This window comes from Ochotona princeps, chromosome 3 (genome assembly GCF_030435755.1).
Source record: "Ochotona princeps isolate mOchPri1 chromosome 3, mOchPri1.hap1, whole genome shotgun sequence".
In the NCBI taxonomy this organism is placed as follows: Eukaryota; Metazoa; Chordata; class Mammalia; order Lagomorpha; family Ochotonidae; genus Ochotona; species Ochotona princeps.
This window is the reverse complement of record NC_080834.1, coordinates 33745011-33759764: the sequence shown is the minus strand read 5'-3', so window position 1 is coordinate 33759764 and position 14754 is coordinate 33745011. Positions and strand designations below refer to the sequence as shown.

Here is a 14754-nt window from a genome sequence, read left to right as displayed (position 1 = left end):
ATCCATGTTTTTTGCTCACCAGTGGGAACTGCAGTTTAGTAGGGAGTCCCCACAGTTCCCCTGCCAGGCCTGTTAGCACCCCTAGATCTTTTGCTTGCTAGGGGATGTTTCTGTCCATCCTAACATGACTCATACCTAGTCTAGGCACTTGATAGTAGGTGCTGTGGCCTGGCCTGGCTGACCAACACCTAGATCCAGCCCACATGCCAGCTGATGGGTGCTGTAGCTTTGCCTGGCCCACTCCCAGACTCAGCTCTCATGCTCATCAGTGGAAGCAGTGGCCTAGCAGGGGAGTTCCCCAAATTCTCCTACCAGATCCGCTCCCAGCCCTGGATCTCACATGTGCCTGTTGGTGCTGCAGCCATGCCTGACATGGCCCTCCCCCAGTCTTGGCACTCAAGTGGATACTGTGGCCTCGTCTAAACTGCCTGTACCCATTTCAGCTCAGGTGCTGTCAGGTGCTACAGCCTATCCCAGCCTGGCCTACCCCCAGACCTAGCTCTCATGTGAGCCAGTGGGTGCTGGAGCCTTGCCCAGTTTGGAACACCTCTTGACCCAGTCCACACATGTGCTGATGGGTTCTGCAGGCTTACCTGGCTTGGCCTAACCCCAGTGCTGGTTCTTCTGCTTCCCAGCAGGAGCTGCTGCCTAGCAGGGGAGTTCCTCTGTTTCCTCTAGTTCCTCTAGCGGGCCCATTGGAAGATCTCTGTCTCAACTGACTGGGCAATTGTAACCACCAATGTGTGTGTGTAAGTTGATACTGATGACAGATGCTGGACCCTGCACTGGCTGGCACACACAGGATTCAGGTCTGGGATCACCTTTGGTGAGGTTTCTTTGGGAATATCCCCCCCTCCACTAGACTAAACTCCAAACCATGGGGAAAATCACAGGATCTGTGATCTGTCAGAACTGGGTCTCCTTGGTTGCTGGTCTGTGCAGTGGAGGTCATGCCCAGATGCATGTGGGAGACATGACACATCCTTGAGGCCCACAGAGAATGCCTAGTACCATGGATTGCAGGACAAATGGGACACCTCCTCCAACCAAACTTTAACAGGAAGTATCTTGACGGATGGAGACTCTAGGGTGGACTGTGTCAACCAATGGAGCTTGGAAGCATTTCCTCAGCCTTGGAGCAACAAAATCAACAGTATCTTGGCAGTATCAAGATCACTTAACCACACTCGGAACATGCTCCACATCAGGGACCCTAGGATGACATCAAGTAGCAGCCCCCACCCCCCGTACTGATGTGGCTAGGCTGCCGGGAGCAGCTCTCTCCCCTTCTCTCCTCCCTATCCCCAGATACAGGAAGGAGAACAATGGAAACAGTTGTCTCACCCACTCTCCCTCACTTCTCAACCCTCCCCTTCCTAATCAGTGATCCATATGGGCATACATTCTTCTCAACTATGTAAACATCATCAAAAAATAAAATAAAGAAGAAAGATCCCTCTATCTCTATCACTCTGCTTTTTGAATAAATAGGATAGATCTTTTTAAAAAAAGATAGAAGACAACTTCTTTTCTAGGTATCAACGTGGAAAGATAGGCAGAGAATATTATATAAAAAAATGATAAAACAAGATGCAGCTTACAGCGTGAGCCTACAGTATGACCCATTTTGTGAAAAAGAGGGGACCACGCAGCCTGCAGGAAGCGTGGTCAGGTGTAGAAGGAGTGGTCGGTGGCCGGCAGCAGCTCTCCGTGGGACAGCACAGGAAAGGACACAGGACACGCTCACGCTTATTCCACAGCCCATAGCACTGGCTCTGACATGTCAAAGCTGTGTTACGTACCTTTAGCAAAAAATTTTTTTAAATTCTGTGTAACCAGAAACAATGACTACAGTTGAAAGATCAGTCACATATAAGTTAACTTGCATCAAGATTCTAATAGGCACTGGCATAGAAACACATACCTACAGCTATGCATCAAACACTCACATTTCAAAAATGAAAACATTTCCCATGGGAAGGGGTTATCAGAAGCACAGGGTCAGGCTAAAGCCTCAAAGGTGGCACTACCTGTTGCCTCTTGCTAGGAGGCTTGACCCCTCACTGGGACCCTAAAAGGAGAGGCCCTTTCCTGGCACCAGAATGGAGTGACCTGGACCATGTCCCTGCTGCTGCAGGAAGCTCAAAGTTGAAGTTGCTCAAGAAGGCAACATTCTGGAAGACACTGTGCCTTGGGCTGGGGTCTCCAGGGCAAGGAACCCAGAGGCTGGTCCACGAGGACAACAGGGCAGCCCAACAAGGGGTGGCATCTTCTCTCTTTCAGATCCTGGAAAACACTCCTGAAAACCACCCTGACCACAGCCACCTGAAGCATGCCCTGGAGAAGGCGGAAGAGCTGTGCTCCCAGGTGAACGAGGGCGTGCGTGAGAAGGAAAACTCGGACCGGCTGGAGTGGATTCAGGCCCACGTGCAGTGTGAAGGCCTGTCGGAGGTAGCGTCTGGAGTGCGGGGCCTGGGGCTGGAATACAGCCTGCGCCAGGAGGAGAGCAACTGTGACTCTCCTATGCCCACTGCTTTCTAAATCTGTCTACAGCTGCCTTTCTTCTGATTCTAAGCCTTCCGTTGAGTTCTTTTAAAACAATATTTCTTTTTGTTTATTTGAAAGTCAGAGTTACACAGAGAGAGAGAGAGAGAGAGAGAGAGAGATTGATCTTCCATCCACTGGTTCACTCCTCAAGTGGCTGCAAAGGCCAGAGCTGGGCACGCCAAATTCAGGGAGCAGGAGCTTCTTTCAGGTCTCTCACGTGGGTGAAGTGGCCTAAGCACCTGGGCTATCCTGCACTATTTTCCCAGGAGCATTAGCAGGGAGCTGGGTGGAAAGTGGAGCAGTTGGGACTTGAACTGACGCTCATTGGGATGCTGGCACTGTGCATGGCAGCTTAACATGAGGCAGCACAGTGCTGGCCCCTACCCACTGAGTTATTCAAAATCTCAATCATATTTTTTCCCCTTTGCCAGCAGTCCTGTTTATCTTTGGTAATCTTGTGTCATGCTCTCACGTCTCGGGTTTCTTTCTTATCACGGTCTATTCTCCCGTGTATTCCAGATCTGATGGGCTCAGCTGTGGAAGTGACGAGCCTTGTTTTATCTGTTGTTTCTGCCAACTCATGCTAAGCAGGCTGCATTGCTGGGTCTGTCCTGTGATTGTTAATCAACATCAAGGAGTATGGCGCTGTAGGTGTCTCTGTTGTCCCAAGTGGCAGGCCTGAGAAATTTGGCACTAGGATCAACCCAACTTAAACATGAAGGGGTCTGGTGGTGGTGGGGTTCTACCAGCTGTGGGAATCGTGGTTGTTAACTTGTGTAAGAACTGCCTGGTGTTCGTCACACATTCTCAGGGACAGATTTTCCTTCTCATCAGGGTCAAGTTTGTACCTCGCTCCTTCTGTACTTGAGTTTGTCATTCATTCTCCCTGGACCTAAGTGTTTGTGCACATGTTCTAGGAGACTCCCTTCTCAGCCCTTTGGACCCGTCTCCTACCTCAGGCCTCCACGTGGCTGTTCAAGCAGAAGTTGCACATCACTGGCTCCAGAGGAGGCTCAACGTGGGCTGGCATTGTGCTGGGGTGGGTTTAAGCCACAGCCTGTGGTGCTGACGTCCCACAGGATGCTGATTTGAAATCTGGTGACTCCACTTCCAGTCAAGCTCCCTGCTAACACACTTAGGGGAGCAGCAGAAGAGGGCCCGCCAAGTGCTTGGGCCCCTGCCAGCAATGTGAGAGACCCAGATGGCGTTCCTGGCTCCTGGCTTCAGCTTGGTCCAGCCCTGGCTGTTACAGACATCTGGGCAGTGAACCAGGGACAGGACATATTTCTCCCTTCTCCCTGCCCCCACCTGCCCTGCATCAGTTTGACTTTTAAATAAACGAATAACTCCTTAAAAAGGGAGTGGGGGAGGGGTCAAGGCTAAAGCTGACTTGAAGCTTGTTCATCTTCCAATGTTCCAATTTCCACTCTGCTTTTGGCTTCTGCACATGTCTTTGTTTTTGCATTTTGCCAGCTTACTTGCATTTAAAATCTGGATTTTTAGGTATTTCACTCAGTTTTTAAAAAGCTTTTGTTGGGTGAATCATTCAGAGTATCTAGGGAACCCTACTTCTAGAAACAGAAGTGTTTCCATTGGCTGCTAATTCTGTCGCTTAAGCTTTCTTTTAGTCCCATTTGTTTTATTTTCAAGGTGCACACACACACGCACCTACACGCACGTGTGTACCCAGGGTTGCCCACAACGCCTCCCTCCTTCACGCTCCCGGTGATGTCTTCTCTCCTGCAAGCTTGAACGGCAGTCACTGACTACGGAGGACTCTGCTACCTGCTCCTCCGAGCTCCACCCCTGAGCCCTGCCTTTCAGGGTAGGCATGGGATAAGCTGCATTGTGGAAGCAGCCCTGTGGAAACCCAGGTGATGGCTGTGGGCCAGCAGTGTGGAACTTGGTGCTGCTGTGCTTCCAGGCACTGGCTCACTTGTTACTCTCATTCCGTAAATACTGATTGTGTGTCTTCCCGTATGCCACCTCCCAGTGCTAAGCCCTGAAAACAAAAATGAATGAGCTGGTGCTCCCAGAGGAAGTTGGGGGTTAGGCCAGTTTTTGTTAAAAATTGTATTTTATTTATTACTTTATGATACAGTTCCATAGTCTCTGGGATTTTCTTTCCCTTCTCCAAGTCCCCTTCTCCACACTGATTCCCGTTATATTAGCACAGTAGTACAGTCCTTCATAAACAGTTCTAAGTCCATCATTCTGCCATTTAAGTGAATCCTGACATTGTAGGTATGGACAATGGCAGAGAGTCCAAGTCCAGCATCCTATTGTCAAGATATATTTAACAGTTTCATTGGGAGTCCATCTTTGATTTGTAAGTAGAGATGCATACTGCATTGTATCTTCACCCCTGGATATAATAGTCCATATTACACAGTTACTATACATCTTGTTAAATGAGAAGCCATAAAACAAAATCAACAATGGGAAGAAAATTAGGAAATTTACAACATGAAGCTAAATACCATGCTACCAAATGACCAATGTGCTGCTGAAGAAATGAAAAAGAAAATAAAAAACCTTCTTGAAGCAAATGATGGTACTGTAGACTTATGAGTCAGTGAAGAAATCAATAAGAAAAAAAAACTTTTTGAAGAAATTAAATAAAAACAAAATATAAAAACTCATGAGATGTAGCAAAAGCAGTATTGAAAAGGCTATTGATCTTATGTCTTGCATGAAGTTTGCCTTATATCAGAGAACATATGATGTTTGTCCTTTTGGGATTGACTTTTGTCACTGAGCATAATGGTTTCTAGTTGGAACCATTTAGTTGCAAATGGTGGAATTTCATTCTTTTTAATGGCGGAGTAGTATTCCTTGGGGGTAGATGTGGCACAGTTTCGTTAGCCACTCCTCTTTTTTTTTTTTTAATCCACTCCTCTTTTGATGGGCATCTGGGTAGTTTCTATGTCTTTGCTATTATAGATTGTGCTGCTATAAATACAGGATTACACATCTCTTTCCCACATGCAGAGATCATTTCTTTCAGATATATTCCCCAAAGTGTATCCCACTGGGTCACACAGCAGGTCAATTTTCAGTTCTCTTGGTACTCTCCATACTGACTTCCATAGTGGTTGTACTCACCTACATTCCCACCAACAGTGAAGGAGGGTACTTTTCTTCCCTTATCAACGTCAGCAGGTGCTGTTAGTGGAGTTCTGAATGTAGGCCAATCTTACTGGAGTTAGGTGGAACCTCAATGTGGTTTTCAGTTATATTTTCTTGACCACTGTGAGGGTTAGGCCAGTTTTGATAACAAATGTGAATGATGAAGCTAAGTGAGGTACCAGGTGCTTTGGGAACACAGGATGGTCAGGTGGGGAAGACACCAGAGCAGGTGTCATTCCTTTGTGTGTCAAAGAATGAAGACGTTTCTCTCACCAGGAGTTAGGTCGGGGGTTATGTTGGGTGCAGCCTGTGCAGGGTATCGGTGAAGAATGCTAAGAAAGGGTGGGCTCAGTCAGGGCAGGGCAAGATCAGCCTGAGCAAGGCCAGCGAATCATTCACAGAAACTTTATCTTGCTCCTGGAGACCAGGCACCTGGCTGGGTCCTGAATCCCACTGGGCGGCAGGCTGAACTTTGGAAAGGGCACTTTCCTGGTGTCTGGTCACATCCCTGGGGAGCTCAGCATCCTGAGTTTCTTCCCTTAGGCCATCACAGAGGAAAAGAGGTATTGTCGTTTGATCTTGATGGCTCACAGACCCTCTGTGACATCAGATGACTGCTCTGGCTCGGCTGTTCCTAGCTGCTGTGCAGTGGCTCTAGGTGTGTTTGTCTGTCTGGAGTTCCCAGCGAGGAAAAGGGGCACGTTGGTTTCTATATCCTGACTTACCACTGTGGAGTGGGCCTTGTGCGGCCCAGACTGGGACTCACAGCAGTGAGTCAGTCTCAGAGTGCTGTGCTTGACGTTCTTGTCTTCGGCTGAAGACACATGAAAACGATTCCTAATTCATCTAAGTGTGGTCTTTAGGACATTCAGGGGAGTGGCAGCTTGTTCTGCCTCCACCCAGCAGGGAGGCACATAGGTGGCCGTGGTCTGGGCGGTTCTCTGACTCTCTGCCCAGCTCCCCAGGAGGTCAAGAGGAGGAGCACCTGCCATCACCTCCTAAGACACAAGCAAACCCCTGGGGGACAGGCCCCAGCAGTGACAGCCAAGCATCACCTTGCCACATGGCGTTCCCCAGAGCCGCGCCTGGAACTTGGACTGCACAGCCCGAAAGGACTCTGTGTGCAGTTCCGAGGCATCCTCCATTTGTGATTTGGCAGTGGGGCCTGCGGAGCTGATCTCAGTTTTTTTTGTTTGTTTGTTTGTTTGTTTTGTTATTTAGATTTGTTTGTTCTTATTTGAAAGGCAGAGTTACAGGCCCAAATGTGATGGCACAGTGGCTAAATCCTCACTAGCATGTGCTGGCAACCCATATAGGTGCTGGTTCGTGTCCCGGCTGCTCCACCTCCCATCCAGCTCCTTGATGTGGCCTGGAGAAGCAGTAGAGGATGGCCCAAAGCCTTGGGACCCTGCACCCACATGGGAGACCTGGAAGAAGTTCTTGGCTCCTGGCTTTGGATCAGCTCAGCTCTAGCCATTGTGTCCACTTGGGGAGTGAACCAGCAGATGGAAGATCTCTGTCTCTCCTCTCTGTAAATCTGCCATTCCTATAAAAATAAAAACTTAGAAAAGAAAGGCAGAGTTACAGAGGGTGGGGAGCGGGGAGAGAGACAAAGAGAAGAGAGATAGCGAAAGATAGATTGTTGTCTCACTCCCCAAATGGCCACAACAGCTGGAGCTGGACCAGTCCAAAGCCAGGAACCTGAAACTTCTTTCTGGGTCTCTCACATGTATGGAGGGGCCCAAGGCCTTGGACCATCCTCTGCTTTCCAGTTTCATAAGCAAGGAGTTGGATCAGAAGTAGAGCAGCCAGCACATGAACCTGTGCCCATATAGGATGCTGGTGCCACAGGTAGAAGCTGAATCTACTATGCCACAACCCCTACCCCCCAACCGCCATGATCCCCAGTTCTGCCCCATTCTTTGGGGGTGCAGATAGAGTTGAACTTAAGAGCCTGACCTTCCTTCAACTTGTGCCTTGTTTGGGTTTTTGTTTTCTCCTTCCTCAGCAATTGGTGTTCAACTCAGTGACCAACTGCCTGGGACCACGCAAGTTTCTACATAGCGGGAAACTCTACAAGGCCAAGAGCAACAAGGAGCTGTATGGTTTCCTGTTCAATGACTTCCTCCTGCTGACACAGATTACCAAGCCCTTGGGGTCTTCCGGCACCGACAAGGTCTTCAGCCCCAAATCCAACCTGCAGTATAAAATGTACAAAACCGTAAGTTCCGTGTGATATTTGGGGGGCCGTGGGGTATCAGGTACCCAAAGGTGAGCTGTGCCAGCATTTTAGCAGTGTCTAGGGTGTGGCATGGAGGATGTAGTCTGGGGAACGAGGCAGGTTTTAAGATAAGTGGTGATTAGCAATTCCAGCATCATCGGTTTGATTCATGGAGCACTTACCAGCTACGGCATGTGGGGATTCAGTCCAGCGTGCAGATAACTGACAAGGCAGGGCCACCCAGGTGCCGTACCATCTTCTACACAGTCCTGCACCCACTGCTCCTCCCTAAAGCTTTCAAGGTAGCCGGAACCATCCATCCATGCCCCCTTCTCTTTCTGATCTAAACCACCCATGTGGTAGATTTCCCTGGAGTGCCATTTTGCTCGGCCCACATATGGATGCCTGAGTTTGTGTATCCCTGTGTCATGGGTGATGGCTTTCTCCCAATTTGTCTATGAGGGGTTTTTTTTTTTTCTCTTGGAAGCATCAGCCAGCCTGGTTTTGGGAATAAGATCTATGAATGTATGCAGACTGTGACTGATAAGGTGGTATGAGAAACTTGGGAGGGAATTGCTTGGATGTAACACGGAAGATCATCATTGCTGCTCAGGCTTTATTTAAGGAGACACAGGGACTTGGGACTTTATTTAAGGAGATCTTATGCAGAAGGACTCAGAACACCCTGCAAAGATGAGAGGGGTGTGTACCATTTGTAATTTGCAATGCAAAAGTCGATAGGAACACAAAACCCTTACTCTGATCTAGTTTCCTGGGCATTGTGCCATCGTGTCTGGTTTATGGAAACACAAGGCCACACACACACACACACACACACACACACAGAGTTTAGGGGAAGCTGTGTCGGCTGTAATGCCTCCATGTTCTTTTCTAGCCTATCTTCCTAAATGAGGTCCTAGTAAAACTACCCACAGACCCTTCTGGAGATGAACCTATCTTCCACATTTCCCACATAGACCGGGTCTACACCCTCCGAGCTGAAAGCATAAATGAGAGGTAAGACCTGGCTCCCTCCTCCTACCCCAGCCTGGGCCTCATGGCGTGACTGGGCATGGGACATGTGGACAGCAGGTCCTCGTGTCCCCCCGGCCATGGTGCCATAACCCCTCTGGAAGGGGTGGAAGGATGTGACAGTTGCACACATGGCATGGGTTTGTTACAATCATCATAAACATTGCTTGCGATCTTTCTTTCGCACCTTCTTTGAGATGAATGGAGCAAGTCAGGCTCTCTTGCCCCCAACCCCTCAGCCAGACGGCAGAAACCCACAGATTTCTTCAGAGATCTGGGAGATCAGCAGGACCACCCGCACCCAGCCCACCTCCCCTGGCTCCCATCCTGCAGCCTTGAGGGGAGTACTGGCTGCAATTGCATCTTCAAGATGTTGTGGAGCCAAATCAAGCAGATCATTTTCTGAAGGGCGAGCTTGAGGTGGAGCCAGGCGTGTTTCAAGGAGTGCCTGTGCCAAACCCAGAAAACTAGCTCCAGTTTGGAGCACATATGGCTCCCAGGAGGCTTGGAGAAGAAGACGCCGTGCCAAAGCGCTCCGCTCCCAGGAAGGAGGCTGGCCAGTGTATTTTCCTTCACTCCGGCAGTGGTTCCCACTCTAACGTGGCTTTCGTCCTTCCCTCAAGTGACTTCTCAGGCAAAAGCCTTCTGGCCCTCCTGGGCTAGGCAGCTTTCCAGTCAGGAGACCGTGTTCCTGCCAGCTTTGCCTCCGGGTGGACACCGCTCACGCCACCAGGCCTGGCTGATTGCTGGCAGGGATTATCATTAGCCACCCCTGGGACAAACAGTCCCATTTCTTTTCCCAAGACTTTGTGGTTGCAACTAAACAACTTGAGGGGGAACAAAGAAAACCTGAGTGTGCTGGAAGCAGAATTTGAACCGAGTGAACCCTGCTTCCTGTGTTCTATTTGGCAACTCTTCTCTTGTTCCTTGTCCAAGGACCGCCTGGGTGCAGAAAATCAAAGCTGCTTCTGAGCTCTACATCGAGACGGAGAAGAAGAAGCGGGAGAAGGCCTACCTGGGTAACGTGCCGGGGTAACCTGGGTAACCTGCCGGCCCCTACACACTTGTTGAGCTCCTGGGCCTGGATCCCCAGAGGGAGAAGGGGAGGAGGCGAGGTAGCTTGACGCAGGGGCACGGGCTGGGCTGCAGGAGCAGGGATGCAAAGTTCGAGAGCAAGGAATCAAAACATGAAGGAGAGGAAAGGGGAAGGAGAATGGCCTTGCAGCTTGGGAGGGAGGCCGACAGGGGTGGGAGTTCAGGACAGGTGTCAGTTAAGAATGAAGCATTCCGTGTTGCTGTTTCTCCCGCTTGGCAGTGCGCTCCCAGAGGGCAACTGGCATTGGAAGGCTGATGGTGAACGTGGTGGAAGGCATTGAGCTAAAGCCTTGCCGCTCCCATGGTGAGTACCAGGGGGTTTCTGCCCTGCCCCGCACACACCGATGCCCATTGGTTGCGTTCTGTGTTTTCCTCCCATTCCTGGCTGGCTTAGAAGCGAATGTGCTGTTTCGAATCCTAATTCTTCTCTTCTTGGAAAGGGGTGGGGTGTGTGGGTGGGTGGATGGTGTGTGTGTGTGTGTGTGTGTGTGTGTTTAAACCCTTGTTGGAAACCTAGAGCTATTTGTATTGCTTCCCGGCAAGATTGGAGTGGTTATACTCACAGTGGATTTGGTGTACTCCCAGCCTACAGGGAACAGGCAGGAGGGGTCTAGTTCCCAAGCCGTCATCCAAGAGTGATGCTTAACTGTCTATGTTTAGCCCTGGAGATGATACCTGGCCCATTTAGGTGAGCCTGGGGATGGAGCGGACTCAGCACATGTCATTCCTGCCCAGTTGAAACTTGGTGTTCCCTCCAGGGAGGAGCAATCCGTACTGTGAGGTGACCATGGGCTCGCAGTGTCACATCACTAAGACCATCCAGGACACCCTGAATCCTAAGTGGAACTCCAACTGCCAGTTCTTCATCAGAGACCTGGAGCAGGAAGTCCTCTGCATCACCGTGTTTGAGAGGGACCAGTTCTCTCCTGATGGTGAGCCAGAGGTGGCACCCTATTTCCCTGGGGGACATTTTGCTTTTCCAGGAATATGATTTCCACAGCTGCCTGGGGCTGGCCGGAGATGAGGCGTTGACTCGCAGCATGGGCTACTCAGTAGGCACAGAGTGTCCTTATGCCACAGTCGAATGCTGGCCAGACAGGTGACTGCGACCAGGGGTGTATGCCTGGTTCTGTAACCCTGGGCACCAAGTCATGCTGGTTTACAGAACATGTGCAACGGAGGGGCAGGCATTGGGCACGAAGGTTAAGACACCACTTGGGGCACCTACATCCCATAGGGCAGTGCCTGGTTCCAATCCCAGATCCTCTGCTGCTGATCCGTCTTCCTACAGAAGAGGGCCCAGGGCTTGGGTCCCCACCATCTGTGCATTAGACCAGCTGGAACTTCTGATACTAGCCCTGGCTGAGGCAGGCATTGTGGGGAGTGAAGTAATGGACGGAAGATCCTGCCCACCGCCCTCCCCCCCGGCTGTCTCTATGTCACTCTGATTTTCAAAGAATAAGAATATGTAAAAAAAAAAAAATCACCCAAAAAACAATATTAAAAAAAAAAACTGGCCAGTGCTAGTGGGGACGGAAGAACCTTAGCTCAGGATCACAGAATCCATTGGTGCCCCTGGGGAGGCATGTCTGCTGGAGCAAGGGGTTGCTGGAGAAGGTTTGCTGGTGGTGAAATTCTGTTAACCAGTTTCCTGGCTTGGCTTCCCAGTGGTCTCTGAGCCACTGACTCTGAGAGGCCATCACTTGCTCCCTCAACCTGGGAGAAACTAGAGATTATGGTTCAAGCTTATGGTCTCAACTGGATCGTAAGTGAAGAAACACAAGTAATGAGAGTAATGAGAGTGAAGACCCAGGGCCTCGGGGCCCGTTTCAAGGATTAAAAAGCCCCAACCGGCCTTCATCTCTTAGCACTTCCCTTGAATTAGCTCACTATGTGTGCTATTGGCTTTTGCCTAAAGGCAGTTACAGACCTGGCTAAATACTTACATTTTTAAATTTATCTGAGAGGTAGAGTTACAGAAAGGGGGGAGGGAGAAAGAGTGAAAGAAAGAGAGCACCTTCCATCTGTTGGCTCACTCCCCAAATGACCACAATGGCTGGGGCCGGGCCAGCAGAATCCAGGAGCCAAGAGCCTCTTCCAGTTCTCCCACATGAGTGCAGAGGCCCAAGGACTTGGGCCCTCCTCTCCTGCTTTTCCAGGCACCTAAGCAGGGAATTGGATCTGAAATGGAGCAGCTGGGACTTGAACTGGGGCCATTATAAGATGCTGGCACCACACGTGGTAGACTATACCACTGCGCCACACCACTAGCCCCTGGTGTTGGTCTTCAGAAAAGAAAGACACACTTCTCCTGAGGAGACACCCAGGAGGCCTGGCAGGTGCGTGTCTGTGGGAGAAGGTGTCTGGCTGAGCAGGGTGTGTTTGCTGTCCTTGCAGATTTCTTGGGTCGCACAGAGATCCGCGTGGCTGACATCAAGAAAGACCAGGGCTCCAAGGGGCCAGTCACAAAGTGTCTCCTGCTACATGAAGTCCCCACGGGAGAGATCGTGGTCCGCCTGGACCTGCAGCTATTCGATGAGCCGTAGGGAATGGCTCCCAGCATGCTTGGAGGACGCCATCCAGTGCGAGGTGGTGCCTGTGCCAACTGTGGTCCTCCTCTCAGAACCTCTGGCGTTCAGCCAACAGGGCAACGGGACAGCAGAGACAGGCTCCCCCCCACTCCTAGGAATCATTCTCGACAATCTTCCCCAACTCCTGTTCAGTGAACCTGAACTGTGTATCCTTATCCTTTCCTCCAGGTCTGGTCATGGCCTCTAGGGTTTCCAAAACCCCATAGCACACCTGCCAGGTAACAGAACTCTGTGTCTGACAAGCCCTTCCTGGCCCAGGCTCCAGATGCAGGTTGATGACTGAAGAAGTTAGAGCTCTACATCTAGGGTCTGTGTTTCATTCTGGAGAAGTCATGTGATCCTGATTTCTTACCTCCTCCAGCCCCCAACCTAGGCTCCTCCTCCCACAAGACCCAGTCCTCCATGTGTTGAGAAACAATTGTGACAGTTCCATCATTGCTTTGAAATCCCAATGTCCTGTACTCTCCCCACCCCTCCAGGGAGATGCTGTGATGGTTTCATGAGGAGCCAGTCCACCCATGGAAGATTTTGGCGTGTGGGCTGTGACAGCTGTTTCATCCCCCTCTAGGCTTCAGATCCACTGATGCCAGTGAAAACACAATGTTGTGTGCACCACCAGGAGTCTCCGTTGAGGTCCCCAGCATGAATGGGTGGTGACTACAGGAGCTTGTAGCCCCCCAGAGCTGCCCTGTGCTGGATCCTATTGCCAGCAGGCCACCACGACAACCTTTTCCCATCATCTCTGAGTTCAGGTGGCCAGACATTGTTGGAAATTTCTCCCCTCTCCCAGGGCCCCGTAGTGTGTCATGCCAGGAGTCATGGCTGGCAGTCAGCTCTTAGGCCTCGCCTGGGCTTGTATGCACTTGATTCTGATTGTCGTGGGGAATCTCAGCAGCTGCCATGGGTGTGTTCTCCCAGCAAGGCAGGTCCTGGGTGTGACAAGATGAAATGACAAGCCGGAGGCGGTAGCAGGATGTAAGGGAAGGGAAAAGCTTTGGGAGCACGTGTGTCCCAGGAGTCTGGGGAAGCCACATACAACAGGAAGATGGGAGTGTGCTTGTCGCCAAGATCGGGGATATGGGAGTGTACGGCCATGTGCCAAGCTGTTTGAATTCTTTGATTCTTTAGCCTTCAACGCCAGGATAGAGGCCAATTAATTCAATGAGAACTTGACTTGCTAGTGGAAAAGTGTGGGCCATATTTTGTGCGCATGTGATGTTCTTGTAATCCCAGTTGGCTATGGCCTGAAGCATTCTTTGCATGTTCTTGGCATGAGAGTATAGTTTTCCTGTGTGAGGTGGTTTTTTCTTTGATTGTAGGTCTTTGAATTCAATTAGGGGTGGCAGAGAACCTGTTTTGCTGGGAACGGTATGTTTTTAGTTTCCCATAAGAACCTTGTCATATCTCAAGCAGTTTTTTAAAAAAGTGTGTGTTGGAACAGGACAACCAAGTTTACATTTCATACTTTGAAGAAACACTTTATTATTTATTTATTGAAAATAGTGTAGAATTTTGTATCCAGGACAACAGATACCTAAGTATTTTTTTTAAATAAGCAGATTATATCCTTTAGTTAGAACTTTGAACTGAATATGTTATAGACCAAGTTTAACTTTAGGCATGATTTGTTTACCACTTCCCAGCAGAAAACATGGCTAAATAACTTTTACGTTTGTGTTTTCTGAGGTTGTTATGAAACTTTTAATGAAGCCTTTAAATAGACACATGCAACTCACACGCTCCTCTTTCTATAGCCGATCGTTTGTTCAGTGTAGCTATGAAAGACATCACACTGTAGTAGAAAAAAACTATTCAGTGTATACTTGAGGTCATTTATACTTGTATAAATGAGGTCATTTGAGCCACCATCCCAATCCCTTTCTTCCTGTTCTCTCGTTGTTGACTTTATTTTCGTGTTCATGTTGGACATCACTGTTTGAGTAGGCAGGATGTGGTGTGCACAACAACAGACATACCACTTTTAGGTCACAGGTCCTACCCTACAGAGTCCCATTTTACAATTAATGTAGCATGAAGAAGCAATATGTGAATTCCCCCTGCCCCCACACTCCACTGAAATGGTTTTATAGCGTGTCCTTGAGTTGCTCCTGTAGGATAGCAAGTTCTGGATTAGTGTCG

General features: G+C 49.6%; 1 protein-coding gene across 6 annotated transcripts in view; it reads left to right on the top strand.

Moving 5' to 3' along the window:
* ITSN1 (intersectin 1) overlaps positions 1-14412 on the top strand; it is a 209186-nt gene extending 194774 nt beyond the window's left edge. For 3 of the 6 annotated variants that reach the window (XM_058661671.1, XM_058661674.1, XM_058661673.1), the window contains 7 exons: positions 2284-2451; positions 7685-7897; positions 8793-8914; positions 9866-9948; positions 10245-10328; positions 10783-10956; positions 12422-14412. In XM_058661671.1, coding sequence (XP_058517654.1) covers positions 2284-2451; positions 7685-7897; positions 8793-8914; positions 9866-9948; positions 10245-10328; positions 10783-10956; positions 12422-12570 — 993 coding nt within the window. In that variant the 3' untranslated portion in view covers positions 12571-14412. Of the gene's footprint in view, positions 1-2283; positions 2452-7684; positions 7898-8792; positions 8915-9865; positions 9949-10244; positions 10329-10782; positions 10957-12421 lie in introns of those variants that run through there. The other 3 variants (XR_009245151.1, XR_009245150.1, XM_058661672.1) reach the window with 2 other exon arrangements.
* Positions 14413-14754: the final 342 nt, after the last annotated feature.